This window comes from Prionailurus viverrinus, chromosome E2 (assembly GCF_022837055.1).
Source record: "Prionailurus viverrinus isolate Anna chromosome E2, UM_Priviv_1.0, whole genome shotgun sequence".
Taxonomy (NCBI): Eukaryota; Metazoa; Chordata; class Mammalia; order Carnivora; family Felidae; genus Prionailurus; species Prionailurus viverrinus.
Genome location: NC_062575.1, coordinates 525,591 through 552,894, shown reverse-complemented (window position 1 = coordinate 552,894; position 27,304 = coordinate 525,591). Strand labels below are relative to the sequence as shown.

At 52.0% G+C, this 27,304-nt stretch overlaps 1 protein-coding gene across 14 annotated transcripts; it reads right to left on the bottom strand.

The window, feature by feature from the left end:
* Positions 1-27,304, bottom strand: A1BG (alpha-1-B glycoprotein). 14 transcript variants are annotated; one of them, XM_047834325.1, is made up of 15 exons: positions 27,168-27,304; positions 25,345-25,420; positions 17,551-17,743; positions 16,853-16,900; positions 16,150-16,347; positions 14,753-14,908; positions 13,422-13,543; positions 10,853-11,552; positions 3,892-3,930; positions 3,522-3,800; positions 2,831-3,103; positions 2,249-2,545; positions 1,300-1,596; positions 547-834; positions 1-171 (listed from the first exon to the last, which is right to left on the bottom strand). In XM_047834325.1, exons 8-15 carry the CDS (start codon positions 11,022-11,024, stop codon positions 164-166), a joined length of 1,653 nt encoding a protein of 550 aa, XP_047690281.1. In that variant the 5' UTR covers positions 11,025-11,552; positions 13,422-13,543; positions 14,753-14,908; positions 16,150-16,347; positions 16,853-16,900; positions 17,551-17,743; positions 25,345-25,420; positions 27,168-27,304; the 3' UTR covers positions 1-163. The 14 variants fall into 14 exon arrangements, 12 of the variants coding, with proteins under 12 accessions (XP_047690281.1, XP_047690279.1, XP_047690283.1 ...); XM_047834323.1 differs by having other exon boundaries at positions 14,355-14,908; positions 16,150-17,743; XM_047834327.1 differs by lacking the exons at positions 16,853-16,900; positions 17,551-17,743.

Here is a 27,304-nt window from a genome sequence, read left to right as displayed (position 1 = left end):
TTAAAGTCTCTCTTCACATTTATTGATTCCCAGGAGGAATGAGGGACAGTCCTCCAGCACCCCCGGGGTGAGTCCAGCCTCCAGCTGCAGCATGAGGGATCAGTGCCAGAAGGGAGAAAATACTCGCCAAGGATACCATTAACATCCTGAGTCTGCAGCTGCATCAACTTCCTAGACAAATTTGACAAAAGAGAAATGGTAGGGGAGGGAAGCGTCATGTGTGCTCCTCCCCAGTGAAATCAGGGCCGACTTCACTGAGGCCTCGCAGGAAGGAAGTAGCTAGGTCAACCACCAGCCAAGACCTCTCCCACACCTAGGCCTCCCTCCAGGTGCTCAAGCTGACCAAACCACTCTACTTCGGGGCCTTCGCTTGTGTTGTTTCCCTGCCTGGAACTTCCCTCACAACCAGAGCAGAGGAGGGACACTGACTAATGTCCTCAGAGAAGGTGAAGGGAAGGGACAGTCTTGACGCAGGGCACATTCTGGGCAAAGGCCAGCAGGAGGAAGCCAGCTCACAGAACCCACAGAACCAGAGGAAAACTTCACCTGCCACCTGGAGCTCCACCGGCTCGCTGAACTCCGACACCAAGACTTTGGGCCACGACCTGCGGTACCGGCAGCTGTAGTTGCCCACGTGCTGCGGCCCCACGTAGGTCAGCACAAGGTCTGCTGAGCGGTGGGCGGTCCGGGTCTGGGTCAAAGCCTCCTTTTCACCGGCCCGCAGCAGCTCGAACGTGACGTCCGGCACCTGGCCTTCGCAGCGCAGGACGGCGTCGCGGCCCGGAGTCACCGCCCCGCGCCACAGGGGCCGGAGCTGGGGCCTGGGAGGGGGCCCTGGAGCAGCAGCCGGGTCAGTCAGGTGAGGCCCGCCCCTCAGGCAGCACCCCACCCCTCCCAGCATTTCTGCCCACTCTACACCCGGGCCTCCAGGCTGCCGCCCTGCTCTCACACACCTGTCTCCCCTCTCCCAGCCCAGAGCACACGCGGCTCCTCCTACTGTCCGCCGCGTCCCCCCTTCCCCAGCACTTTGCAAGTTCCCTACTCGGGCCTGATCTGGGGCTTCCCGGGGTCCCCCAGCATTTGGCGCTCAGGACCTCAGGACAGGGGAGGAGGAGGAAGAACGCGCCCAGGGAGAAGAGGGCCGCGAGCACCGGAAATGAGGCAGAGGCGAGGCGGCCGGGGCCCCTCCGCCGCTGGAGTTCCGGCAGGACGGGGCAGGACGGGGTTCTGCGGGCAGGACGGGGCCCCGGAGCGCTTCCCCGCCGAGCCCAGCTCTGCCCCCGGGCCCGGGCCGCTCACCCTCCACGCACAGCTCCAAGGGCGCGCTGGGCGCCGAGCCCGCGAAGGGGGGCTCAGTGTCCACGTAGACGCAGCTGTAGTTGGCCGAGTCCGCGGCCGAGACATCGCGCAGCTCGAAGTGGGCCTCGGTGCCCGCGGGGCTCAGGACTCGGTGCACCCGGCGCTGGCCGGCGTCCTCGCGCACCAGGGCGAAGCGCAGGCCGCGCCGGGGCGCGCGGCACCGCAGCTGCAGGGACGCGCCGGGCGCCGGCCGCGGAGTCGCGGGTTCGGCCGAGAGCTCCGGCGCGGGGAGCGTCTCTGAGGGGAGGACACGGGCTGACCCGGGCGCCGAGGGGACGTGTCGGGCCTCTCGCCTGCAGGAGGCGGCCCGGCCCCTCCGCTCGCTCCCGGGAGGCCCGCAGGCGCCACCCTCCGCTTACACCGCATCGCCCTCCAGACCTCCCCGGGACTCTCGCGCGCACTCCTACACTGTTCCTCACTCATTTACTGGTCATAAAAATAGACGTGGGCAAGGGGAGCCCAGGGCGCTGGGTCGGAGGAGCGCGCGTGCTCCCCCGCAGGCCTGAACCCTCTCTCGGGGTCGACGCTCTGGGTCCGGGTCCTCCGCAGGCCCTGCGGCCCCCGCCTGGCCGCCTTCAACAAACAGGCCTCCGGCGCCCCGTCCCCCTCCCCCCCCGGAGCTGGGAGGCAGGAGGGGACCCCGGGCAGGCGGCGCCTGCGTGACCTGTGCCGGACTTGCGTGTTGACCCAGCTATTCTTCGTGGGGGCCTGGGGTAGCCGAGCTCATTGTCCCATTCTCAGTTGGCGAAACTGAGGCTGGGCGGATTGGGCCCTCCAGTACGGGGGGACCCTTCCCCGGGTCTCTCCTCCCGCTCCCCGTCCCCGGAGAGGGGCGCTGTCGCCCTCCCAGCCTCAGGTGCACGGTTCAGCCCGCGGCCGCCAGGCTTACCGTCGCTCAGCAGCAGCTCGGCGGGCGCACTGTCCACGGACCAGGTTTGCTGGCCACGCAGCTGATAGCGGCAGGTGTAGAGACCGCCGTCGCCCAGAGCCACCGCGTTCAGGTGAAAGAAGACGCGGTCTGGGCTGGTGGAGCTCATGGGTACTTGCAGCACCTCCTCGCCCCGCCTCAGCTGGAAGTGCACGCCGCTTAGGGGCGCCACGCAGACCAAGGTCCTGCGGACACCCGGGTGCAGGACGGCGGCTGCAGACTCTCCCTGGAGACTCAGCGTGGGCGGCAACGGTGCGCCTGCAAGGCGGCGAGGTCGCTGGGGCAGCGTCAGCTGGGACCTCGAACCTCTGCCCTCCCGGTGGCCGCCCCGACACCACTCTTCCTTGGGGCCTGTCCCCAGGCCCTGCGCCGCCCGGCAGTGTTAGTGTTCGGCCGGGAATGATCCACCCAACCTTAGGCCCACTGTTTCCCAGACCCAGTCCTGGGCAAGGGTATTCAGGGTTAGGGGTCAAGATAAACAAAGCTCTGTCCTCCAGGAGACTCCTACCCCAGGAAGCCCTCTGGGATGGTCCACACACTCACCCAGCTCTTCGACTGTCACAGTAGCACTGGGCTCAGAGGGTGCACCTGCTGCATGGGTGCGGTAGCTGCAGCTGTAGTTGCCAGGCCGACGGACTGGGAAGGTGGCCTCCACGCCTGTAGGAGCCTCAAACACCTCCAAAAACTGGTCATCACCTTCCAGCCTCAGCAGGAAGGTGACACCCCGAAATCCCCCACGGCACAGCAGTTTTGTCTCCAGGCCAGGTGTGATCCAGGACACGGGCTCCGTTGAGAGCACAGGCGGGGGCAGGGTCTCTGCAGGTGGAGCAGGGTCAACGGGTGGTTCTGCATGACTTGGGAGACATGGGTGGCCCAGCCAGACCCAGCCCTCCACACTCAGTGGAGCCGGGGAAATGGAAGGCATTGATGGAGGAAAGAGAGGCAGCGACAGGAGGAGACAGGGGTATGAAACAAGAAATAGGTTACAGGAAATGTGCCAGGCTTGTCCCAAGTGCTTTCTGAGGACTCATTTATTCCTCACAACCTTCTGGGGTCAGTATGAACATCATCCTCATTTTACAGATGAGGAAACAGGGTCAGAGGTGTCAGATGACTTGCCAACCCTCCCCCCCTGCCAGAAAAGTGGGACCAGCAGAGTGAGGAGTGGAAGGATAAGGCCTCTCTAGCAGCCTTCTCCCCATTGCCTCATGGCCCCGTAAAAGCCTCCGCTCACCTGCCCCAGTCACCTCCAGGAGATTGCTCAGCTGGGTCCATCCGCTGCTCAAACCAGAGCGGCAGCGGTACAGGCCCTGGGTGTCACTTGTCACTGGTCCTAGGGGGAACTGGTACTCCATAGCAGGTAAACCAAGGTGCACAAGTTCCTGGGTTACCCCATCCTTGAACAGCTCAAAATTCATGGTCTTCAGACAGGCATGGCAAGTCAGTGTCACATTGGCCCAGGGTTCCAGCAGCGATTCAACCTCTGCCCACAGGTCTGGCTGGGTCTGGAATGCTGCACAGTGGATTGGGGTGAGTGCTGGGTCCCAGGACAGAGGCTCACCTCTGCCTGTGCCTGCCATCCCCAGGACCCGACCCAGACTCACCTACTGCCGCCTCCGTCATCGCTGGGCTCAGCAAGAGACCTGCAGAGACGGAAACTGTGAGGCCCCTATTCCTATCGCTCCTGCTCCCTCCCGCCCCAAGGGACCCTGGCCCCAGCAACCTCACCCCAGAGCATGAGGAAGGCCCAGAGAGTGGACATGATGGCCAGCTTTGCTCCAGCCAGTGAGTGCCTGGGGTGATAAAGCCCAAGCAAGGGGGCGGTGGCAGCAAGGGACACTGACCCTATTGTTTGTCCTTCCCAGAGGAGTGGGGTGGGGGGCCTGCATGGGGTGGAGACAAAGGACAAAAGTCCAGAGCCTTGGGAGCCTCATCAATAAGGATAATCAATAATTATACATAATTAATAAACTAATAAATAATAAAAGTGGTAATTAAATATATATAATAAAAAACATATAATTAAAAAAAAAACCCTCCCTGGGTTCCATAAGATTAAAGTCATATGGCCTGGGCCTCGCACATATGAAAAACATTAGACAAAGTCTGTAATTTTCTGGAATGTCCTCCATCATGACAATTTATAGCTGTTTATGTAAAAGACATAAAAATGTGCACCAATGTTCCTTCCTGGAGCATGCTCTTCTTTGTGAAGACTATGTACCCTGGGCACCAACTTGGGCTGCATAAAATTCTTTTCCTTTCTCTTGAAAAAAAATTTTAGGGGGTGCCTGGGTGGCTCGGTCAGTTAAGCATCCAACTTCTGCTTGGGTCACGATCTCTGGGCAGAGGGCTCAGAGCCTGGAGCCTGCTTTGGATTCTGTGTCTCCCTCTGTCTCTGCCCCTCCGCTGCTCACACTCTATGTGTCTCTCTCTCAGAAATAAAATAAACGTTAAAAAAATTTTTAATTTGTTCATTTGCATCAACCTAACAAAAAAATGTAAATGAATAAATAAATAAAATGAAAAATAAAATAAATAATAGAATGGAATAATAAAATTACTAATAATTAAAATGATTAAGGTGAAAATAATGAAATGATTTATAATAAAACAATAAGTGATAAAATAAAACTAAATAATAAAAACTGAGGTACCTATTGTTGTTCTCAGTGTTCTGTGCGCTCAGACTTAGGCAGTATTGGGATAACTATCACGCCTGTGTTCGATGTGAAGGAAAGGAGGCCAGGCAGGGTCCTGTCCTCCCGCTGACTTCCTGTCTGCACAGTCTCTCATCTCTGAACAGCTGAGGAGTACAGGGATCCTTTTCTCTGTAGGGACGCTGAGCTCTGCCCTTCAGGGCCCAGCCTAGCCCCCTCCCCATCATATTCCACCCCAGGTGTGAGGGTGAGGGTCCACATGGGGTTTGCCTGTCTCTGGGTTGTTGTTGTGTTTTTTTTTGGAGAGAGAGAGATGGCACAAGTGAGGGGCAGAGAGAGAGAGAGAGAGAGAGAGAGAGAGAGAGAGAAGCTGGGCTCACCTGAACCGGGGCCTGCGTTACTCAAAGTGGGCTCAAGCTCACCAGAGGCTGGGTTCGAACTCAAGAACTGTGACATCATGATCTGAGGCGAAGTCAGATGCTTAACCAACTGAGTCACCAAGGTGCCCCTGTGTCTGAATATTCTACAATGGAGGTTATGTGGTCTTCCTGGAGGTGCGTCCTGGCTCTTTCCAGGAGCTGTTAGTTGGTTCTCCTTTGTTGATTAATTCTGTGCTGTGTGATCCACCATGGATTTGGAGTCCGATCTGCAACAAGGACCTTGGGTTCAGATCGGTGCTTCTGCCCACCTCTCAACTCCAAACCTGTGCTCGGGTTGTGGACAGTTGTCCGAGCTGCCTGTGGTCACTTGTGTCGCTGTAGCCCACTGTCCAGAGGCCAGGCCTCCCCCTCTTTCTGTGGCCTCCCCTTCTCCCTATCTCCTCATGACCTCCCCTTCTCCCTAGGCACAGCCTGATGGGATAGAATGGGAGGAGTAAGAACATGGTGTTCTCACACTGGACCTCTGAGGAAGTCCTGCCATCCCTGGAAACCTAGTCTGCACCCTGGGTGTCCAGCCCCAGCTCTCTCCCTAGGTTGAGGGCCCACGTAAGCCTCCTAAGTCTCACATCACACCTGACCTGGCTTCCTCTGCCCTTGTTCATTCCATAAGCATTTATTGAGCATCTCCTGTGTTCCAGACACAAAAAAGACAGTGGGAAAACATCGACCCACACTCTGCCTGCATGGAGCCCAGCTGGTCAGGGAGATGGAGAATGCAGAGGGTGGGTGCTGGGAAGAACATAAACCCTGAGGATGTGGTGGAATATGGGGTGCAGAGGAGCCACGTGACATTGGAAGGTCAGGGAAGGCTTCCTGGGGAGCAGAGATCTGAACAAGGCCAGCAGGTTGAGTCCTGCAGGTAACTCCTGGGGGAGGAGTATTCTGGGCAGGGGGAACAGCCAATGTAAAGGCTGTGAGGCAGGATGAGCCATGAGGAGGCTAGGTGGTAGGGGTGGATAGGCAAAGGGCAGAGGGCTGGTGGGAGAGCTCAGAGCCCTTATGGAGACCAGCCATGCTGAGCTGTGGGAAAGAAGTTTAAAAATTCTCTATGCCTATACCAAGGGGTTAACAAAGCATAGGGCTTCCTCAGGGTGAAAGCACCCAAGGCTAGTCACTAAGTAGAACAAAGCATAGAGCTGAAAGCCCCCCACCCCCCCGCAACAGGACAAAAGTGTCCCAAGTGTCTGAGAACAGCTAATGATAATACAGGTTTTAACGGAATCTTGAGGAACTTATTATTCTCAGGATAGCATGGTCCATTTATCTTAGTCCTTAGAAAAGTTAGATAAACAGATGCGGTGCCTGCAGGAAACGGCCATCTGCTTGGTGCTGGGATGTTGACTTGTCTTTACCCTAACCTCTAATGCCTCATACCTTCGAAACCCTTTTCCTCTCATATGAGTTAACGATTACTGTTTTGTTTCTTTCTCCACATCTGCCACATATGTAAACCCTCTGATCCTAATAAATATGAAGAAGGGACCTTTACTTAGGGCTCTTGTCTCCTCATAGACATTAGTCTCTCTCGTATTCATTTCTGCATCCCTTCTCTTGCTGGACAAGGGAGAACTCCAGACTCATAGTCTGCGACACTGGGCCTGATGGGCAATGCAGGGTCTTTGGCTTCTGCTGAGTAGGAGGGGGAACAGGGAGACTCTCCATGTCTGGTTTCCCTTCCACATTTGCTGAGCATCCCCTGAACGCTCGCTGCCCTGGCTCCAAGCCCAGGCTTAGAAGGCTGCATGTTGCAGCTGGAGCAGGTGGGGGAGGCATTCCATGCAGAGGGGCCAAGGGTCATTCCACTGAGAGCCAAGACCAATAGGTGTTACCAGGCCTCTGGCACCCAGACGAGGGCCTGTGGCCAGGTAGAGCGGCAGAGCAGAAACCACCAAACACTGCCTTCAGTCCATTTGCCACAGGGCTGCGCAAAGGCAGGCAGGAGCATGATCAGGTCAAGGGTCTGTAGAGATGAAGCTGGCAGCCTGCGACAGGGGATCCTGCGAATTTCTTCTGTCGGTCCTAATACCACTTTGCTACACCTGCCTAGAAGGTCTCCATTCTCTCCAACCACCCCTTACTGTCCCCCTAGACCTCCAACTCAAGTCTAGCATGCTCTAGGTGGACAAGTGTAAAATCTGATGCCGCTTATACTTTAAAAGAATTGCAAGGCTTTGCTCATGTAATTGGCATGAACCTGGATAATAAACACGGGAACAGCATCTAAGAGTATCTGACCAAGGAGGATGGGATACAACACTGGACCAGATCAAATTTACCTATACGGGCCAATTTGCAAAGACTGGATTTAAGGTGTTAGACTGAGTAGCTTGAGGGAGATTTTATTTGGTAGGTTGACTGAGACCTGGACTCACAGTGCCCTAAATTCAGTGAGGTTCAATAGCCAGAACTCCCCTGGTATAATGTAGAGGAAGGAATCCAAAGGCTTGGGGGTATAGGAATGTGGAAATAGGTTTATCGTGTGCAATATGGTATATGAACGCACACACACTCAGAGTAAAGAGGAGGACACCCTTGTTTTAAGACATTGAGAAACAGATTACTTAGAAGGGTACCTGCATCCCTGAAAAGTGGCAGTGCCCTCTAGGCTACTACGGCATTGGGAGATGCTGCCGTCAGGTCTGATTTCAATGGAGATGAAAGACCAGCTTAACAGAGCTCAAGTGACAGGGCCCACCAGAGATGTGCACAGTACCCATCACTGGCAGCAGTGATGAGGCGGTAATCAGGATGTTTTAACCCCCAGAGGGGTTGCTTCTGCAGGGAAAGGTTTAGGATGACTTCAGGGGCTTAAAGAGTCTCACCTTCATGAATATTGGCCTTGCAAGTGCTTTTTCTCTACCAGGACTACCTCATTTTCGCGGGACAACAGCACACCTTCACGGCTTGCCTCAGGGCTGTTCACTCAACTTTCTTATTGTCTGCCACAATCTCTGTTGAGATCTGGATCAACCCAACTTCCCACAGAACATCACACCCACACGCCATTGCCACTATATGGATGACACTGGCTGACTGGACCTAATAAACATGAAGCAGCAGATCAATTAGCCCAATAAGTGAATTAAATGCACGCCAGGGTCTCACCTCCTCTGGCAAGTGCCTAGGGATCTGGAGCATGTTAGGATACCTCCTTCTAAGAAACGGGCAACTGACGTCAGTTGCTGCAACGTACACTGACCGCCACTAAAAATGAGGAATAAGGGAGGCCTCTGAATTTGGACACAACGTATACACCTCACTGTGCTGTCCCAATCTGTTTACAACTGCAGTTTTGTGTGGGGCCCCTGCGGCAGGTCCCGGATACGAAGCAGGCTGCTCTGCCACTTGGGCCCTATTACCCAGAAGATCCAATGGTGCCAATGGACGGTTTCGACGTGTCAGGCAAGTAAGGATGCTATGTCGAGCCTCTGGCAGCCCAAACAGAATACAATGCTGGTTTCAAAGAGGTCTCTCCTGCACACCCTCAAAGTTCCAGCAATAACTATGCTCCAGCCTTCTCAGAGACGCCCCCGCCCAGCCCCAGGCCGCCAGGAGCCCATCCCTTCTCTTTTGCACCACCAGCCCTGGAGGTAGTAGCTGCTCTACAGTTATGAATCTCTGGGTTCTTTCAGCCTCACAGAGCTAAATAAACAATTCCCTCAAGATACCTAGGGAGGGTGCTTTCTTTGCCTGCCTCCTCCCCGAGACAGCCCTCTCTGCCCCACATCTCACCCATCACACGGGCCAGATGCACATCCCCACCCTGTTGCAGTGAGACATTAGTGGGCAGGCTGGAGTTCCCTGCGCCAGCTCTCTCCCATCGCTCGGGGCTGGCATGAAGCCTCCCAACGCGGCAATCAGGTTGCAGGTGGAGGAGTCCCTGCAAAGTGCCGGATATGGCACAGTGGTGCTCAGCAACCCTTGTGACTAGATGCTGCTACTCTGGCAGACGGCCAAGTAGGATCCTCGTCAGCTGGGAGTCCTCAGGCCAGTCTGGGTCCTCCCTGGGGCTCCACTCTGGAGACATGAGAAGGAATTTTCCAAACTAGGAAGGTAGCCCCACACACTCCCTCTCCCTGCTTCTCTCATGAGCCTATGTTGGAGTCTGCTATCCCAGCCAAGGAGACCCAGGAGCAGGAGGAAGTACAGCACATCCAGGGGCAGCCAAGGTCAGAAAGAGGCGTCCAAAATGGTGGTGGAGGTGGCAAGACTGACAAGCACTGACTCCAGGGGAGACCCCAGTGCACACAGCCGTTCAGATCAGGGTGAATCTGGCATGGGGAGACGAGGCGGTGGTAGCTAGGCCAGAGAAGGGTGTTAGTCGTGGCTGGAAACAGTGAACGCCGCCCCCCCCCCCGTGCTTTGTGGGTGGTCTTCTCCGACCCCCCCCTCCACCCCACCCCACCAGTCTCCCACTGAGCCCAACTGCTCTGCCCTAGCACCCCACAGTGACCAGGCTGGCTTCTTCTCGCATTTCCTTTCCCTTCCCTTCCAGTGGCCTTCCTGCTCACCACCACTCCACCCCTCCCCCAGCTGGTTTTCCCTCGCTCTAGCTTCCAGAATCTGGTCAGTTGTGCCAGGAAATGGGTCTGAGACCTGCTCACTCAATGAAGGCAGGGCGTGGGGGCTGTGCCACCACCCCCGGGTGTGTGGGCCTGATACTGGGTCCATAACCAGCCAGAAGTGTTTCAAGCTGCTCAGGTTTATCTTTTTAAACTGGACTCCCAGCTTTAACCATGGAGAGAACAGGAGCAAGGGGTAGGGGTGGGAGGGAAGCAGCTGAGAGCGACCACCCCCACTCTTCCCCTTAGGTCTCCTGATGCTCACCAGGGGCTCCAGAGCAAGGCCTCTGACCTTCTGGCCCCCGGCCCTTGGGCCCTTGGCTTAAGAGAAAAAATTCTGTGCAACCTCAGATCCAGCTGAGGGGAGGGGAGGCAGGGAAGGGGGCTCATCTAACCCTTGCTCCTGGGCAGCCAACTGGGCCCTGAGTCTCAGTCCCACAGGGTTCTGAGACAAGACCACCACACCTGTGGGAGCCTCTGATTCTCACTGGCCTCTACACAGATACACCCCTCCCGGCATCAAAATCCACCGCCTGCACCTGGTGAATTACCTCCCCGCCACCTGTGTGCAGCCAGACCCCAGGGGTCACCAGTGAAACTGCCATTGTCATCGTAGGGGCTGTTTCAACGGCCTGACACTCTGCCTGCATCGTCGCCATCCCTGTGCTGCAGCACACCGAGCCCATGACGGTGGGGCACGCGGATGGCGATTTTACACACACTGTCCACGGATGGCAGCATCGGGTGCATCGCGCCCGGCCGAGTTGACTCAGACTCACTATCTAGCAGGGGCATCCCAGAGTCAGGATGTGGAGCCACCCGTGTGCTGCTCCCGGTGCTCGTTGAGGTTGGAGCGGTGGCCGAAGGACCTGCTGCGCACATGGCACGTGTAAGGCCGCTCACCTGTCTGCCTGCACCTGTGCTCGGTCAGGCTGGAGCCCACGACGAAGGCCTGGCTGCACTGGGTGCACTCAAAGGGCCTCTTGCCAATGTGTGCGCTGGTGCTGCCGCAGGCCGGCCACGTGCAGGAAGGCCTTGACCCAGTCGGGACAGGCGTGCAGCTGCGCGACCCCATGTATCTTCAGGGGCTCGGCCAGGTCGAAGTTCTGGCTGAAGGCCTTGCCCCAGGCCGGGCAGGTGTGGGGCCGTGCGCCTGCGTGCATGCTGGTGCTCCAGGAAGTTGGAGTTCCAGTTGAAGGCTCTGTGGCAGACCGGCCATTCACAGGGCCTCCCGCCCATGTGCACTCGCTGGTGCTGCAGCAGGTAGGAACTCTAGCTGAACGTCTTGTTGCACTTACTGCACCGGCAGGCAGGCTCCCTGTGGAGAGGCAAGGGGCCGGGCACCAGGCCCTCTTGGATGCTTCTGGGCCTGCCCCAGTCCCTCCTACAGTCTGCAGGCTCCAGCTTCCCTCTGGGGGCCCCCTGGTCCTTTGCCTCCACCGGAGGAGCTTCTCTGGGGTCCTCCCAGGCCCCCAGGCCTCCAGATGCAGCCCCCTCAGAGTGGCCTGGAGTGTCAGTCTTCAGCGCAATCCAGGGAATGTCACCTTTTCCTGGAGCCACCTGTTGGGCCACTGTGCTGGCGACTCCACCTTGCCTCAGTAGTCTGAAACAGGAGGAAGAGAAAGCAAATGCCTAAGAGCCCAAAGCACCCTGGGGGATGGGGCAGAGGGGCCTAGCAGATCTCAGGAACGATGTGATTGTGACAGATCTAGAGTGGGGGCAAAGCTTGGGGCTGGCTGGATCCAGCATGGCCATCACACCCACCTTTCTTGAGCTGGTGCCCCTGGCCCCTCTTCAGCCTGGAACAGGAAAACAGGGGCCGCAGATGCTGCAACTCTCCCCATAGAGACAGCATCCAAGGCCAACTCTTGGAGTCAAGCTGTTGCCCTGTTGAGTTCTGGCAGCCCTGGCTATGATGGGAGCATGCCAGGAGACCACTGTGCCTGCCTAGATGGTGTCACATCCCACATGTCCCCACACCTGCCCGGGCAGCAGGATGCTGGGGGGGGGGGGTGCTGTGGGAACCAGAATGGTGGAAAGGTTCAAAATCCACCTGTCTCACTTGCACTTGGTCTCTAACTCTGCACAAGGTAGCTCCAGGGCCTGGCTCCCATCCCCTTGCTCCACACTGGGGTCACTAAGCACCAGAGAAGTGAGGACACCTGTTTTTGAGGATAAAGATGGACCTGGTCACCTATAGAAACATTAGAAGTGAACTACCCTCATTCCAGGAGGCTTAAGGTGACTACCTGACCCAAACCCTGGCTGTGTCTGTCTTCCTTGCCCACCTCATCTCTGCCCTGACACCTCAGCAGTCCCCTCCACCCGATAGGCAGCCTGGCCAGGGATGGAGGAACTCCAGTGGCTGCCAGGCACTGTTAGATCACATCAGGCTCCTGTCTCAGCCCAACCAGACTGGTCCAGCTACCTAAACCTAGGACTTGGGGTGGCTGTGCAGCCAGATCCCTGGGGGAGAAATGCCAAAGGCAGGAGGCTTCATTGGCCCTGAGGCCACACTTGCATCTTTGGCTGCTCCTTCCTGCAGTGATGCATCCACAGCAAACAAAGCCCATCCACACTCGCCCCTGACCACCCTTACTGTCCTTTATAGAGTCCATAGCCCAGCTGATGCCCTCATTGTGCATGCACTGGAATTGTCAATGATACCAGGTGCTCCAATTCACCCACTCCAGAGTGAGGTAAACCCCAGAGGCATCTGTCATCCCCAGGCCACTAGCAAGGTGGCCCCAGGGTCAGCTGTCAGGATGAGGTAGGAGCGAGTGCATGGATAGGTGCTGTACCGGGAACTAGGGCTTGGAGAGGGGAACCTCCTGCTCATATTGCTCCTATGGCTTGGGGACCAGCACCTCTTGGGAACTGGGGGCTGGGACCTGGGGACAGGAAAGCAGGCAGGCCAGGCAGATCCAGAGAAAACAAGGGGCATGTATTGGTACGCTCCATCTTTCTTGGCGTCCCCCACGTCCCCACATTCTGAGGACACAATGCTGAGAACAATCACATGTGTGATCTTGAGGGCATCCATCTTACTCTGGGGTCTGAGCAAAGACCAAGCTCTCACCATCATTCTCCCACAGTGCCCCAACCCTACCAGCCCCAGCTGGGGACCATAAGCCAGGTTCAGAAGGAAGCAGACCCAGCCCCCACCCAGCCTGCCCTCACCTGGAGTCTTGTCCTGGCCAGCTCCTGCTGCAGCCCCTCCACCAGAGCAAAAGCCTCCCCGGGGCTGCATGGCTGCTGCCCCCCGAACGTGGGCCTGGATCTCAGGTGGCAGCACGCCCAGAAACTGCTCCAGTACCAAGAGCTCCAGCATCTGCTCCTCGGAGCATGCCTCTGGCTAAAACCACTGACGGCACAGCTCTGAGCTGGGCCAGTGCCTCATGAAGCCCCTCTTCCTCCTTGTAGCAGAACCCCAGAAGCACCTGCCATAGATTTCAGAGCTAGGCTCACCCACCATTGGGGCTGGTGTGCTCTGAAGGACCCCGGGGGCCAGGGCTGATGCCTTGTTCTTCTGGGCAGCCATCATACCCCTTCCCAGACAGGGTAGCCACAGGGCCTAGGGCGCTTCCTCTGGACCTGCAGACATAAAGGTGAGCCTGTGAGCACAGCCAGGCCGTGAAGGCCCCTCCCCAAGACCCTCTGAGAGTAACTCTGGGTGCTTGTGCCTGTTGGTAAGACAGGAAGTGAGTGTCCCTGCCTCTGTGTCCAAGTGTTTGAAGGATATACCGAGGTGCCCAGTCTGTGGTCTTCTGTACCATCCCCTCCTCTCCCTGCTTTTCTCAGGGCCCTCTGACCTGGCTTCCTCAACTCCTTGGCTCCATTGATCCCCCACACAGCATGCCAAAGGCTGCAAACTGGATAGCCAGTCTTGCTTGACTGCTCCCTTCCAAAATGTTTTGTAAAAATTTAAATTAGTTACCAATGAATGTTAAAAAGTAATCAGATACTGATGGGAATGTCAACTGGTGTGGCCTGGCGGTGGCGGGGTGGGGGTGGGGGGACACTCTGGCAGTTCCTCAAATGGTTAAACCCAGAGTTCCACGTGACTCAGCAATTCTACTAGTAGGGTATCAATGCAAGAGAAATGAAAGTGTGAGGCACCTGGGTGGCTCAGTCAGTTGAGCGTCTGACTTCGGCTCAAGTCATGATCTCGCGGTCTGTGAGTTTGAGCCTCACGTCGGGCTCTGTGCTGACAGCTCAGGGCCTGGAACCTGTTTCAGATTCTGTGTCTCCCTCTCTTTCTGACCCTCCCCTGTTCATGCTCTGTCTCTCTCTCTGTCAACAATAAATAAACATTAAAAAAAAAAATTTTTTTTTTTTTAAAGAGAAATGAAAGTGTGTCCAGGCAGCTCTTTTAAACACACACACAAAGAGCTACATGACCCACCTTGGGGCATCCTTTTTCCATTTTTTTCCTCCTTAATCTTGTGTGTGTTTTCAAATTTTTTAAAAAATAGAGATCTGTGGCAGCGCTGTGTGTGAGGAAACTGTTGCTAAGGGAATTTGAGCTTTCCCCCATTTCTTTTCCTGTCTCTTTTCCTCTTTCTTTCTCCTGGTCAAGGTTTTAAATGTAACCAAGAAGCAGAGAAGCAAAAAAAAAAAAAAAAAAAAAAAAAAAAAAGTATCCATGCAAAAGCTTGCACATGAATGTCATAGCAGTAGTACAGATAATACAGTAATACAGATAATATATAATATATATAATTACTATAGCAGCCAAAAAATGGTAACAGGCCAATGTCCATCAACTGATCAATGGATAAACAAAATGTGGCTGATACTTACAATCAAATATCATTCTGCCGTAAAAAGGAATGAAATATGGTTACATCCTATAGGATACATGAACCTTGAAAACACTATGCTAGGTGAGAGAATCCAGACACAAAAGACTTCACATTGAATAGTTCTATTTATCTGAAATGTCCAGGATAGGCAAATCTGTAAGAAACAGAAAGTAGATTAGTGACTGCCAGGAACTGGGAAGGAAGGAATGGATAATTTGATTAATTGGGTATGAAATTTATTTTAGGGTGATAAAAATGTCCTGGAATTAGATCATGGTGATGATTGCACAAAAATGTGAATATACTAAAAAACAACTGTACATATTAAAAGTGTTAATTTTTTTTAGAAAGTCATCAGCCAAGGGGCACCTGTGTGGCTCAGTTGGTTGAGCATCCAACTCTTGATTTTGGCTCAGGTCATGATCTCATGATTTGTGGGATCAAGGCCTGTGTCAGGCTCTGTGCTGGCGGCATAGAGCTTGTTTGGGATTCTCTCTCTCCCTCTCTCTCTGTCCCTCCCCCCTGCTCATGCTCTCACTCTCACTCTCTCTCTCTCTCTCTCTCAAAAATAAGTAAATAAACTTTCAAAAAAAAGACTTTCCAAAAAAAAAAGTCATCAGCCAATTTCAAAAGGTTGTTACATGATTTCATGTATATAACATTCTTGAAATGACATAATTGTAGAAATAGAAAACAGAAAGCCAAGCCTTAAGGAGGGGATGGAGGCAGGAGAGAAGTAGGTGTGGCTATAAGGGCAACTTAAAGAATCAGGTGATGGAAATATTCCTTATCCTTACTATCTATTTGATATGGTTATACTGTACTGTAGTTTTGCAAAAAGCTACCATTGGACAAAACTGGGTAAAAGCTACATAAGATCTCTGTATTATTTCTTACAGATGGGAATTTATAATTATGTCAAACAACTTTTTTTTTAATCATCAGAATTTAAAAAAAAAAAAAAAAAAAAGTCCGTTTTTGTTTCTTGAAGGACCAGAAGACCTGGCTTCAGGAGTCCCATGTTTCTGAGGATAGAGTCTGGCAGGGCTATCCCTCCAGGCAGGACTTATGCTTCAGAGCTGCCCAGCCCTCTGTCCCCTCTAACCGGGCCTTCCTGTCTGGGAGTCTGCCCATCTTGGGATAGTATCCAAATCCCTGAAGGTCGTCCCGATTGCCTTCATTGCTCCAGCCTCCCACCGTCCTCATACTCACCTTGCGTGCTCTTTTTCCACCTGAAAGCCTTTTCCTCCACTTTTCCCCCCAGAATGCCTAATCACCATGGTCTGTGGCCACCTCCCCAGTAAGGTCCCGTCTCCCACGCCAATGGGCTCTCATCCGACGGGTCTCAAGTGACTATTTGTGTCTACTCCCAACCCCCAATGCCCAGGCTCTCACCTACTGGGGACTGGGTGAAAAAATACAAAGTGGGAGAAGGGGAGGGACACTGAGCAGGAGACGTCCAAAGGGGGTTTTGGTCTCAGGAAGCTCTGGGCTTGGATCACACCGGGCAAGTGAGAGTGGAGGTTGGATGCTGGCGTGCAGAAGGCACATGCAAAGGCTCGGAAGCGGGAACCAGGAGCGCCGGGAGGAGGTCTGAACGAATGAATGAATAAACGGAGTTAGGAATGTTGGCGGGCCTAGGGAACGAGAGCAGGAGTAACGAATGGAAGGGTGAATAGACGGACAGTAAATGACCTACGTGGCTCACGGAAGAGCGAGCAGAGCCCACTGACTCTCGGGCTACCGCACTTCCGTCCCGACCCCACTTGGCCGAGCCACTTCCGGGCTGCTCTGGGCGGCGTGGAGACCTTAGTCTCAGTGGTCCCAGAGCGCGCCTGCGAGGCCAGGCCGTGGGAGCCGGGGGCGCGGGTCCGATAACACGTCCGAGCTGGGATCGTTCTTTTCTGTGTAAAAGTCTCTCAGTTGCCCCCACTCAATTTGGGTTTGGGCAAGTGTGAATGCATCCAATTCCCCTTGGCCCTCAGGATTGACTCAGGATCCACAGATGACCTACTTGGACCTATGGGTTTCACAGGGCAGGGATTCTTTCTGAACTATTAGGGCTTGTATTTCCTGTGGAACTTTAAACCCTGAATACCTGTCAGCAGGTACAGGTGCAGCCTTCGTGTCTCCATGAAGGGAGAACCTGTCAAGAGAATGGAGCCCACACAGAGAGGCAGAAATGAAGGACAGTGTATTAGTTTCCTGTGGCTGCTATAACATATTACCACAAACCTGATGGCTTAAAATACCGGAAATGCATTCTTTCACAGTTCTGGGTGCCTGAAGTCTGAAATCAGTATCACTGAGCTGAAATTGGAGTGGCAGGAAGGCTACCCTCTTTCTGGAGGTTCTAGGGGAGAAGTCATATCCTTGCCTTTTCAACATTTAAACTGCATTCCTAGTATTCCTTGCTTATGGTCCCTTCTTCCACCCTCAAAAAACTGGCTGTAACACCTTATTAAGAAACAAAATCTTTGACACATGTTCATTTTATACTTGCATGAGAGTCACAATTTTAGTTCTTTTTTTCTTAAGTAGGCTCCATGCCCAACTTAGGGCTTGAATTCATGACCCCAAGATCAAGGGTCACGTGCTCTACTGACTGAGCCAGCCAGGAGCTCTATGATTTTAGTTTTTTAAAAAGATGTATTCACTAACAGCACATAACAGTGACTACACAAACAATCCCAGGATCTCAGTAGCTCAACACAATACAGACTTCCTTTTTGCTCATGTCACAGTCTCAAGTGGGGTCAAGTGACCTTCCTAGAAGATTGTCCTTGATTTAGGTACCCAAGCTCCTTCTATCCTGGGTCTCTGCTGTTCTTTATGTCCTTCTCAGGATTTTCTGCTGAATCTCCTCTGTCCAGCTGACTGATGAAACAAGTGAAAAAGATGATGTAGGCCATTTTATGTTATCCATCACTCCTGTCCACATTCCATTAGCCAGAACTCATTCACGTGGCTCTGGGTAACTTCAGGGAGCCTGAAAAACATAGGTTTGTGGATGCAGGAAGAGAAAAGGGGATTGTTGGATATTTTAGTCCATCTGTACCATAGGACACACAATGTCTCCCAGGAAGTCCCTGGTTTTGACTGGACTCAAAGGCTACCATACTCCTAGCCATCCCAGTAGCCATTCAACTCCTTGCTCATATGGACTTTCTGATGCTTGATGAAGTTGGACTACCAGCAAAAGCTTTTCCTTATGCTTCTCACTTAGATGGTATAGTAACCAGCATTCAAGAGGACTGCCAACAATCCTCACCTTCTGATAGTCACACCTTTGTTGGTATGGTTTTCTCCTACATTGAATCAGGGATGGTCTGTGTCACCGGTAGAATATGGCATAAGTGACAGTGTGTGACTTGGACTCTTGAATCGCTTGCTCTGGGGGGCGAGGGGAGTCAACTCCCATGTCATGAGGACACTCAAGCAGCTCTACGGAGAAGCCCTTTAGACAGGAACCACTTGCCAACCATATAAGTGAGCCATCTTAGTAGTGGACCCTTGAACCCATCATGCTTCAGAGGACTACAGCCTCATGAGAGACCCTGTCATGTGATTCATTCTGGCCAATAAGCGGTGAGAAGAAGTACCCTGTAGCTGTTGGGCTACACTTTCAATTAAGAGGTGTGAGACCCCGAGAATTCCTTTTCTATCTTTCATATTAGTGTCCAGCTATGTTGGAGATAGTGGCTGTTCCGTTGTCAGGGACCCTGATGAGTGACAGTGAATGTAATGAGTAGTGCCCTAGCCAACCTGTGAAGCATGGTTTGGGCAGGAGTTAGTTTTAGTGTTTTCAGTCAGTAAGGCAGTAAGCTGAGTCACTGAAGTGGAACTGAGCCCACCTGGTCACATTCCTAGGTTCTCCCCAAAAAGAATTCTCTTGTGTTGAGGCTTGATGGGAAATTTTATTACATATATCATACCAATGGGTTTTTCTTTGGTTTGAATGTTTTCAGATCAAAACCTGTTGATGGTTACAGGTCATTCATGGCATAGTGACCAGTGGTAGAGTTTACCTCCTTCATAAATCCTCTTATGTCTACCAAGGATTGATTTTTCAATAATAGAATGTCTCTCCAGAATACATGTTCTAGGTTTCTGTAAAAGATTGAGTTGTCTTTGGGTATACCCACAAAACGGGTATGGTAAATGTAAATGCAAACAGCTGAATGGAGGGGCCCTGCTCACTCCAGCAACAACCAACTCGAAGAAGGCCTGATGCCTGCTATGACTATTTCCAAATGCCACTGTGGCTGTTAGTTTTCCATTGCTGCTATAACAAATCACCACAAATTTAGTGGCTTAAAACAATGCAAATTTATTATCTCACATAAAGCAAGGTTTCAGCAGCGTTGCTTCCTTCTGGAGGCTCAAAGGCAGGATCTGTTTGCTTGCCTTTTCTAGATTCTAGATCCCACCTACTTTCCTTGTCTTGTGGCCCTGTCTTCCATCTTCAGAGCCAGCAGTGAAACATCAGATTCTGCCCCTCCTGCCTCTTCTTATACAAAGATGTTGTGATTACATTGGGCCCATCATAAATAAGCCAGGATAATCTCCCGCATCAAGATCCATTATCACACCTTATAGTCCCTTTTGTTGTATGAAATAACATATTCATAGGTTCTAGGGACTAGGACACATACATCTTTGAGGAAGGTGGGGTGCATTATTCTCCCTACAACAGTGGCTTTTTCTGAGCTCTTCATATGGTTTACTGGGAAAACACAGTATGTGCATCAAGATGCCATTCAGATTAAACAAAACTATGAAAGTTTAGCCTGGAATCTAATACACATGCAGCTCAGAACAGTCCCATCTGGGTAGGGGTTCACTTGGCGGGCCATAACTAAAATATGCAGAGCGGGGGGAGTGAATCTGATGTGCAGCAAACATACATGGAAGGGTCAGACAGAGAAGGCCCACCTGATGGGTGGAATATGGAAAGGAGGAAGAAGAGGACTTGCATGTTGATTAGGTTGCTGATCAATGACAGTCACTAAGAGAGGATTGACCTGTTAAAGAGTTCATGGTAGGGGTACCTTGGTGGCTCAGTTGGTTAAACCTCCGACTTTGTCTCAGGTCATGATTTCCTGGTTCACAAGTCTGAGACCTGCATCAGGCTCTGTGCTGACAGCTCAGGGCCTGGAGCCTGCTTCAGATTCTGTGTCTCCTTCTTTCTCTGCCCCTCTCCCACTTACGTTCTGTCTCTCTCTCACAAAAATAAACTTGAAAAAACTTTTTATTTAAAAAAAAAAAAAAAAGAGTCCATGGTAAGAATGAGAATTCTTCCTAAGTTCTTGCTACTTCCAGAACAAATATGGACTTGCCCAGCACAGCCTCTGGAGTTTGAGTATGTAAGTGCACTAAATCAACACTTCACTGAGCACGAGAGCTCAGGCTCTTGTTCTTTCATTCTGTTCCCTTTTCTGTGGAAGGCAGATAGATATTCCTTTATCAAAAGTTCCAGAAATTTGAGTCTATTTGATGAAACTGTTTTCACCAACGCTTCCTTGACCGACTGTTGCTTTTCTGTCATTTTTGCTAATTTCTAAAAAGCAGGTGCCCAGGGGCACCAGTGACCTGAAATAAATTGGCTTGGAACTAAAAAGAATCAGGAAGCATTTAACCATATCTCTCTACACGTTTTCAGCCAAGGACACATCAGAGTAACCAGATGTGGTTCTTTTCAGGATGCTGCTCCCAACAGTCTCTGGTGGATTATTTTGCCCTTGGACATCACAACCACAATGGGAAAGATTTGTTGACAGTCAGTGATCCGGAGGAAAATGTTTTGGAGTGAAAATTATGTACATAAAAGGTGAAAATACAGAGTTTGACACGTTCCACAGATCTTGAGGGGTCATAGAAGCAGCTGGGCCATCAATGGAGCATGGGAAGTGGAAGGGCCCATATTAAGGGTGGTTTGTATGGTCACATGTTCAGCAAGTCAATGGTCTGGTGCATTCTCCAAAGAAACAAAGATGGCAATAAGGACAGTCCTCACTCGGGTCACATGTGATAACTGCCAAACCTCCTGTAGCCTCCAGGCCTGTGTGAGACTGGCCTTAGACCCAGGACAGATGAGGCTACCTTTCTCCATCTGAATCTCAAAGCCACTTAGCATCTGGGTTGACTAAGGTTTCATGGGGCCACATTCAGGCCCATAAGGATATTGATCCTTGCTGGTTCCCTCTCCCATGGGTGGTACTGATCAGGGCTAATACCTTGGAAATCCAACACCTTCCCCATTGTGTCAACTACCACTTTGTGCCTTGGTTTCTCCAACTGACAATTTAACCACCTGGAGATTGAGACCCAAGCAGAAGTGCTCAGAGCCCCAAAATGAGGGACTTCAAGCAAGTTTGAGGACCTCTGGGTGCCACTGGGCAAGCATGTTGTGCCCCAGTGCCAGACTGTCCATGGGGCCCTAACAGAGTGATCTGTCACCATGGGAGCCAGTGGGAGGCTGAGAGAGAAACATCTCTTTCCCAAGCACCTATGGATTTGAGTCCACAGATATTCTTTCCAGGTGGGAAGTGGCTGCTATCCCACCCTGTTACTGGGTTTCTGCCTGTCTGCAGCTCTCCAAGAACAGCAGTTGTGGGTTCCTTCTGCCCTCCAGTGCTGACCATCCCAACAACAGATGGATATGAATCTAACCTGCAACAGACACCATGCCCAGGGCTGATGGAGCCAGGCTCAGTGGCCATGACTCCTGCAGGGTCCTGATGGCCTGCTTGGGGAAGGTCAAGGGAGGAGCTTTCTCTAGAATGAGTGGCTTGCTGTGCAAGTAAAATAGACACATTGGGGGTCCAGGTTTCAAAAAGTATCACTTGTACACTGGGATTGACAAAACTGTTGGGTTGTGTGGACCCAGTGTGGGTGGACTGATCAGCCTCTTCCAGCTAACTCACCACACTCAGACTTTGTCCTAATGAGGACAGATAGGCAGAAAGAGCTGGAAGAAAAAAAAGGCAATTGCACAATGTACTCCCACACAGCTGGTGGGAATGGAAAATGATGGAGCTAGCTACTGTAGAAAACAGCCTGGCAATTCCCCAAAAGGTTAAACATGGAGTTAGCACATGACACAGCAATCCCACTCCTAAATATTTATCCAAGAGAAGTGAAAACCACTATTCAAGCAAAAATTTGTACACAAATGTTCACTACAGCATTTTTTATATAATAGCCCAAAGGTAGTAATAACTCAAATGTCCATCACCTGAAGAATGGATAAACAAGATGTGGTCTGTTCATACAAGGAAGTATTACTCAGCAATAAAATGGAATGAAATACTAATACGTGATTGGACCTCAGAAAACAGTAAGCTCAGTGAAAGAAGCCAGACACAAAAAGACCACACCGCACAATTCCATTTATGTGAAAAATCCAGAATAGGCAAATCCAGAGACAAAGACTGTATTGGTAATTGCCAAGGGCTGAGGGAAGGAAGTATGGGGGTAACTGCTTAATGAGTATGCAATTTCATTTTGGGGTGCTGGAAATGTTCAGGAATTAGACAATGGTGATTGTTGCACAACATAGCAAATATATTAAAAACTAAAAATTATACTAAAAACCAAAGTGAATTGTACACTTCAAAATGGTTCATTTATATTATATGAACTATACTTCAAAAACAAAACAAAACAACAGAATATACCCGAGCATAAATATTCCTGCCTTTGGTGTGCCCAGGTGTCTGCCTGGGTGAGTCCATTCTGCAGCATCCAGGATGTCATCTGAGCTCGGGCCACAGGCACAGTAATGCATGGGACAGAGGTACGTGTTTGTGTGTTTTAAACAATGCTTTTGTAATGAGAAAAGCAAGGTCTTCAAAAGTGTTAGGTAAAAATGAAATATACGGACTTCAAGCTGTATTACAAAGCTGTAGTCATCAAGACAGTATGGTACTGGCACAAAAACAGACACTCAGATCAATGGAACAGAATAGAGAACCCAGAAATGGACCCACAAACGGATGGCCAACTAATCTTTGACAAAGCAGGAAAGAATATCCAATGGAGTAAGACAGTCTCTTCAGCAAATGGCCCTGGGAAAACCGGACAGCGACATGCAGAAGAATGAACATGGACCACTTTTTTACACCATACAGACAAATAAACTCAAAATGGGTGAAAGACCTAAACATAAGACAGGAAGCCATCAAAATCCTAGAGAAGAAAACAGACAACAACCTTTGTGACCTCAGCCACAGGAACTTCTTACTGAACACATCTCCAGGGGCAAGGGAAACAAAAGCAAAAATGAATTATTGGGACCTCATCAAAATAAAAAGCTTCTGCACAATGAAGGAAAAAGAGCAAAACGAAAAGGCAACCAACAGAATGGGAGAAGATATTTGCAAATGACATCAGATAAAGGGTTAGTATCCAAAATCTATAAAGAACTTATCAAACTCAACACCCAAAAAACAAATAATCTAGTGAAGAAATGGGCAAAAGACATGAATGGACACTTCTCCAAAGAAGACCCCCAGATGGCCAACTGACACGTGAAAAAATGCTCAACATCACTCATCATCAGGGAAATACAAAGCAAAACCACAATGAGATACCATCTTACACCTGTCAGAATGGCTAGCATTAACAACTTAGGCAACAACAGATGTTGGCGAGGATGCGGAGAAAGAGGATCTCTTTTGCATTGTTGGTGGCAATGCAAGCTGGTGCAGCCACTCTGGAAAACAGTATGGAGGTCCCTCAGGAAATTGAAAATAGAACTCTCCTACAACCCAGCAATTGCACTACTATGTATTTATCCAATATATAGATGTGCTGTTTCAAAGGGGCACATGCACCCCAATGTTTATAGCAGCAATATCAACAATAGCCAAAGTATGGAAAGGGCCCAAATGTCCATCGACTGATGAATGGATAAAGATGTGGTATACATATACAATGGAGTATTATTTGGCAATCACAAAGCATGAAATTTTGCCATTTGCAACTACGTGGATTAGTCAGTCAGAGAAAGACAAATATATGACTTCACTCATATGAGGACTTTAAGACACAATACAGATGAACATAAGGGAAGGAAAGCAAAAATAATACAAAAACAGGGAGGGAGACATAACATAAGAGACTCTTAAATATGGAGAACAGAGGGTTACTGGAGAGGTTGTGGGAGGGGAGGTGGGCTAGGGGCATTAAGGAATCTACTCCTGAAATCATCGCTGCACTATATGCTAAGTAACTTGAATGTAAATTTTAAAATTAAATTAAATGGTAAAAAACATATATACAGGATGCATGGTTAAATTTGAAAATAGATAGATAGATAGATAGATAGATAGATAGATAGATAAAATAAAAACTTCTCCCACCTGGCCACGCTGACTGCACACCAAGCAGTTTTCACATCAGAGGCTGAACCTCTGCATTCTCCCCAGGCCCATACTTTTCTTCAGCCAAGGGTCTCTTAATCCACTCATTTCAAGAAAACTCTTGATGGGAAGCTAGACACATCTGCTGTACGTGATGGGCCACAAGCTGGAGCACGGGGTGATGCTTTATGGTGTCTCAAGCCCCCGGGCACTGCCAGCACTGATTTACAGGTGGGAAGCTGTGACTTGGCAAGGGCAGGACACAGGGTGTGCCCCGCTCTGTCTGACCATGGAGCCGTGTCCTCCACACTCAGTTTAACCACTGGCTCCCACTGCCACGCACAGCATTCAGCTTCTGCCTCTTACAGGCATGGGCTTCGCCCTCTGGTGGGTGAATGCCAGTCACAGAGAGCTGTGAAAAGCAGGCCCATCCCACCCACCTCCCCAGCGTCCTCTGCACCCCCTCAGCCTCTGCCTCTAGGCACCAAAAGTTCTGCAGAGTTCCCTGGTCAGCCTCCCAAAGATCAGGCTGACCTTGCAGGGGGCCAACTACAGAATTGTGGGGGAAGCCATAAGCACGGATGTGGGGACTATCACTCCTCTCTTCCTCATACAGCTGTCACTCCAGAGCGAACTCTGGCCCCTCACAGAGAGGAGGGGGGCCCCACAGTGAGCGCCATGCAGCAGGAGGGAAGGCACTCAGGTTTCTGTGTATCATCCCTGAGGAGGAACCAGGGCTTCCACAAATGTACATCCCGGAAGCCTCTTAGCCAGGATCCAGGTCTCTCTGACAGGACACCAGGTCACTGCATTCCAGGTGTGAAGGACAGTGAGTGGGACCTGGGTGCCTGCCATGCCTCTGCCCCAGGGCTTCCAGTAAATGCTTCCCTACAGGGTCATGGCTGCTGGCCTCATACCCTGGTTTGCACAATAGCTGGCAGCCAGAGCAGGTCTCCAGGCCAGCATTCTACATGACCTCCTGGAACCTTAGGGACCCAGAGGCCAAGGACCCACCAGGGTTGAAGAACACATCTGGGACAGCCTGGCCAACTGGAGACAGCCAATCACCAAGGAATCAGTGGACAGGCCACGGGATGGGTGGTCTGGAGTGCCAGGTCACTCAGGACTGAACAGATGCCACCGAAGAAAGCTGTAGTGGACTGAATGGTCCCCCCACCCCCAAAAGATACATCCATACCCTAACCCCCAGAACCTGTGAAAGTACCTTAGCTGGGAAAGGAGTTTTGCACATGTAGTTAAGGATCTTGAGATGAGATCATCCTGAACTCCCTGGGTGGGTCCTAAATCCAAAAATAAGAATCCTTATAAGAGAGAGACAGAGAGAAGAGAAGGCCAAGATTGAGTGTTGGCGCCATGACCCAAGTTACAAATGGACCCACCAGGTGCCAGGACAGTTGCATGGGATGGTTTCCACCTCAGAGCCTTAAGAGTGGAGCCCTGCTGACATCTTTATTTCAGACTTCTGGCCTCCAAAACTGAGAATAAATTTCTCTTGTTTTTGGCCACCTAACTGGTAATAATTTATTATAACAGCCACAGAATATTAATATGGAGACTGGTCCAGCACCCTTCATAGGATGAGTGGGTTATGTGTGGAAGCTCTCCTGATCCGTGGTGATGCAGAGGATCAGGTAAGACTGGGTGGTCCCAGGAAAAAGGAGCAGCTCCCACCTAGCAGGAAGGCACCCCAAACTTACAGGATGTGGGGACCGAGGGTCAACCATTAGCCATGTACCCAGGGCATCTCCAGAACTGTCCCCAGACACCCTGCTCCCATAGGTATCTTCCTCTGTTCATCTACGGTGACAGAAACCTGCCTCCCAGCACTAGACAGCAGATGGAAGCTGCAAACCAGGGAAGAGTCTCCCTGCCTCTCTTGCCCTGCTCCCAATCTACACCTTTAAACTGCCCTACTTGTCCCTGGATGACCTTCCTTCCAGTCACAGACCTGAGAACTGAGGCTGAGCTCGGCAAGGGCTCCCGGGAGCCTGTCCCCAACCCTGCACTGCAGCTGTCCCAGTGACATCCCATCTGCCCTGGATGAGCATGCCCTGCACCCTGAGTGCTCACCCAGTCTTTCTATGGGTTTCCGGGGCTGCTGGTGGATGGGACCAGGGCACAAAGCAGCCACCTTGGGGCAAACAGGGGGCTGAGAGATGAACGTGTCCCAGGCTGAGCCCTGAAGAACATGACAACAGCACACTGGAAAAAGGTTAGTGGGGCTGACCTTCCTCAGAGCTTGGGCACAGCCCACTGAGGCTGATAACCATCTGCCCTATTCTACACTGTACACGCAGTGCATGACCCCATAGGGCAGGAGTGCCCCGAGTGCGGACAAAACTCCGTTCTGTGCCTGTCCTCCCCACGGTGCCTCCATCTTCCTGGCCCTGGCCCTGGAGGACACGGAAGTTTCCGCACTCTCAGGCCATCTACTGTGTCTGGGTCGGTGGATGCGGCGGAGCCAACCGGGGGATCCTTACAGGGCGTGAATGAACAGGAGGAAAATTAAATTAGTGAGGTGAAAAAGAACAAACGCGGGGTAGCGCCAGCACGTAGGAAAGAATGGCTTCTTAGGTCTTTTTGAGGAAGGGACACTTAACTGGGACTGAAGGAGGAAGAGGAGCCGCTGTGTCTGGGGACAAGTAAAGGGAAACGGCAAGCGCAAAGGCCGGGAGGCGGGACCGGAGGCAGTCGGGAGGCCGCGTCGGCCAAGCGGAGGATATGGGCTTGATTTTGAGAGTCGCGACGACGGGTCCTGGGCCTGGTGCCTCTCACGTGGGCCTCAGTCTCCACACTCAAGATTGGGCACGCGGGAGCCAGAACTAGGGCCGCCCCGCCGCCGGAACTGACGGCCGCACCTGCAGTGGCCAGCCCGGACCCTGGGCTAGCGGACCGGAAACGCGCGGCCTCTGCCGGGAGACCTACACGCCAGGGTGTGGAGGGAGCAGGGGGCGGCGGCCGCGCTGAGCGCCTGGAGGAGCCCGCCTCGCAAGCTGGGGTCGCGGGTACGCGCCGAACGCCACGTACCAGCTTGGGGGTCGGCCCGCACGGGTGCCCCGGTCCCCGCCTCGCACGCAGCACGAAGCCTTCTTCCCTCTTCCTACGGGCCGTCGCGACACTGTGCCTCCGCCGGAGAGCCGGAGCCCTCGCGGGGGCTGTAGGGA

What these genes read in the sequence shown, in the direction of transcription:
- A1BG (XM_047834323.1), bottom strand. Translation starts at nt 11,024, where the DNA reads ATGGGGTCGCGCAGCTGCACGCCTGTCCCGACTGGGTCAAGGCCTTCC. An exon ending in CGAGCTGCTGCTGAGCGACG is followed by an intron (nt 1,597 to 2,248) that starts GTAAGCCTGGCG and finishes TCCTCCCCTCAG; the next exon opens with AGACGCTCCCCGCGCCGGAG. An exon ending in CTTGGAGCTGTGCGTGGAGG is followed by an intron (nt 835 to 1,299) that starts GTGAGCGGCCCG and finishes CTGCTGCTCCAG; the next exon opens with GGCCCCCTCCCAGGCCCCAG.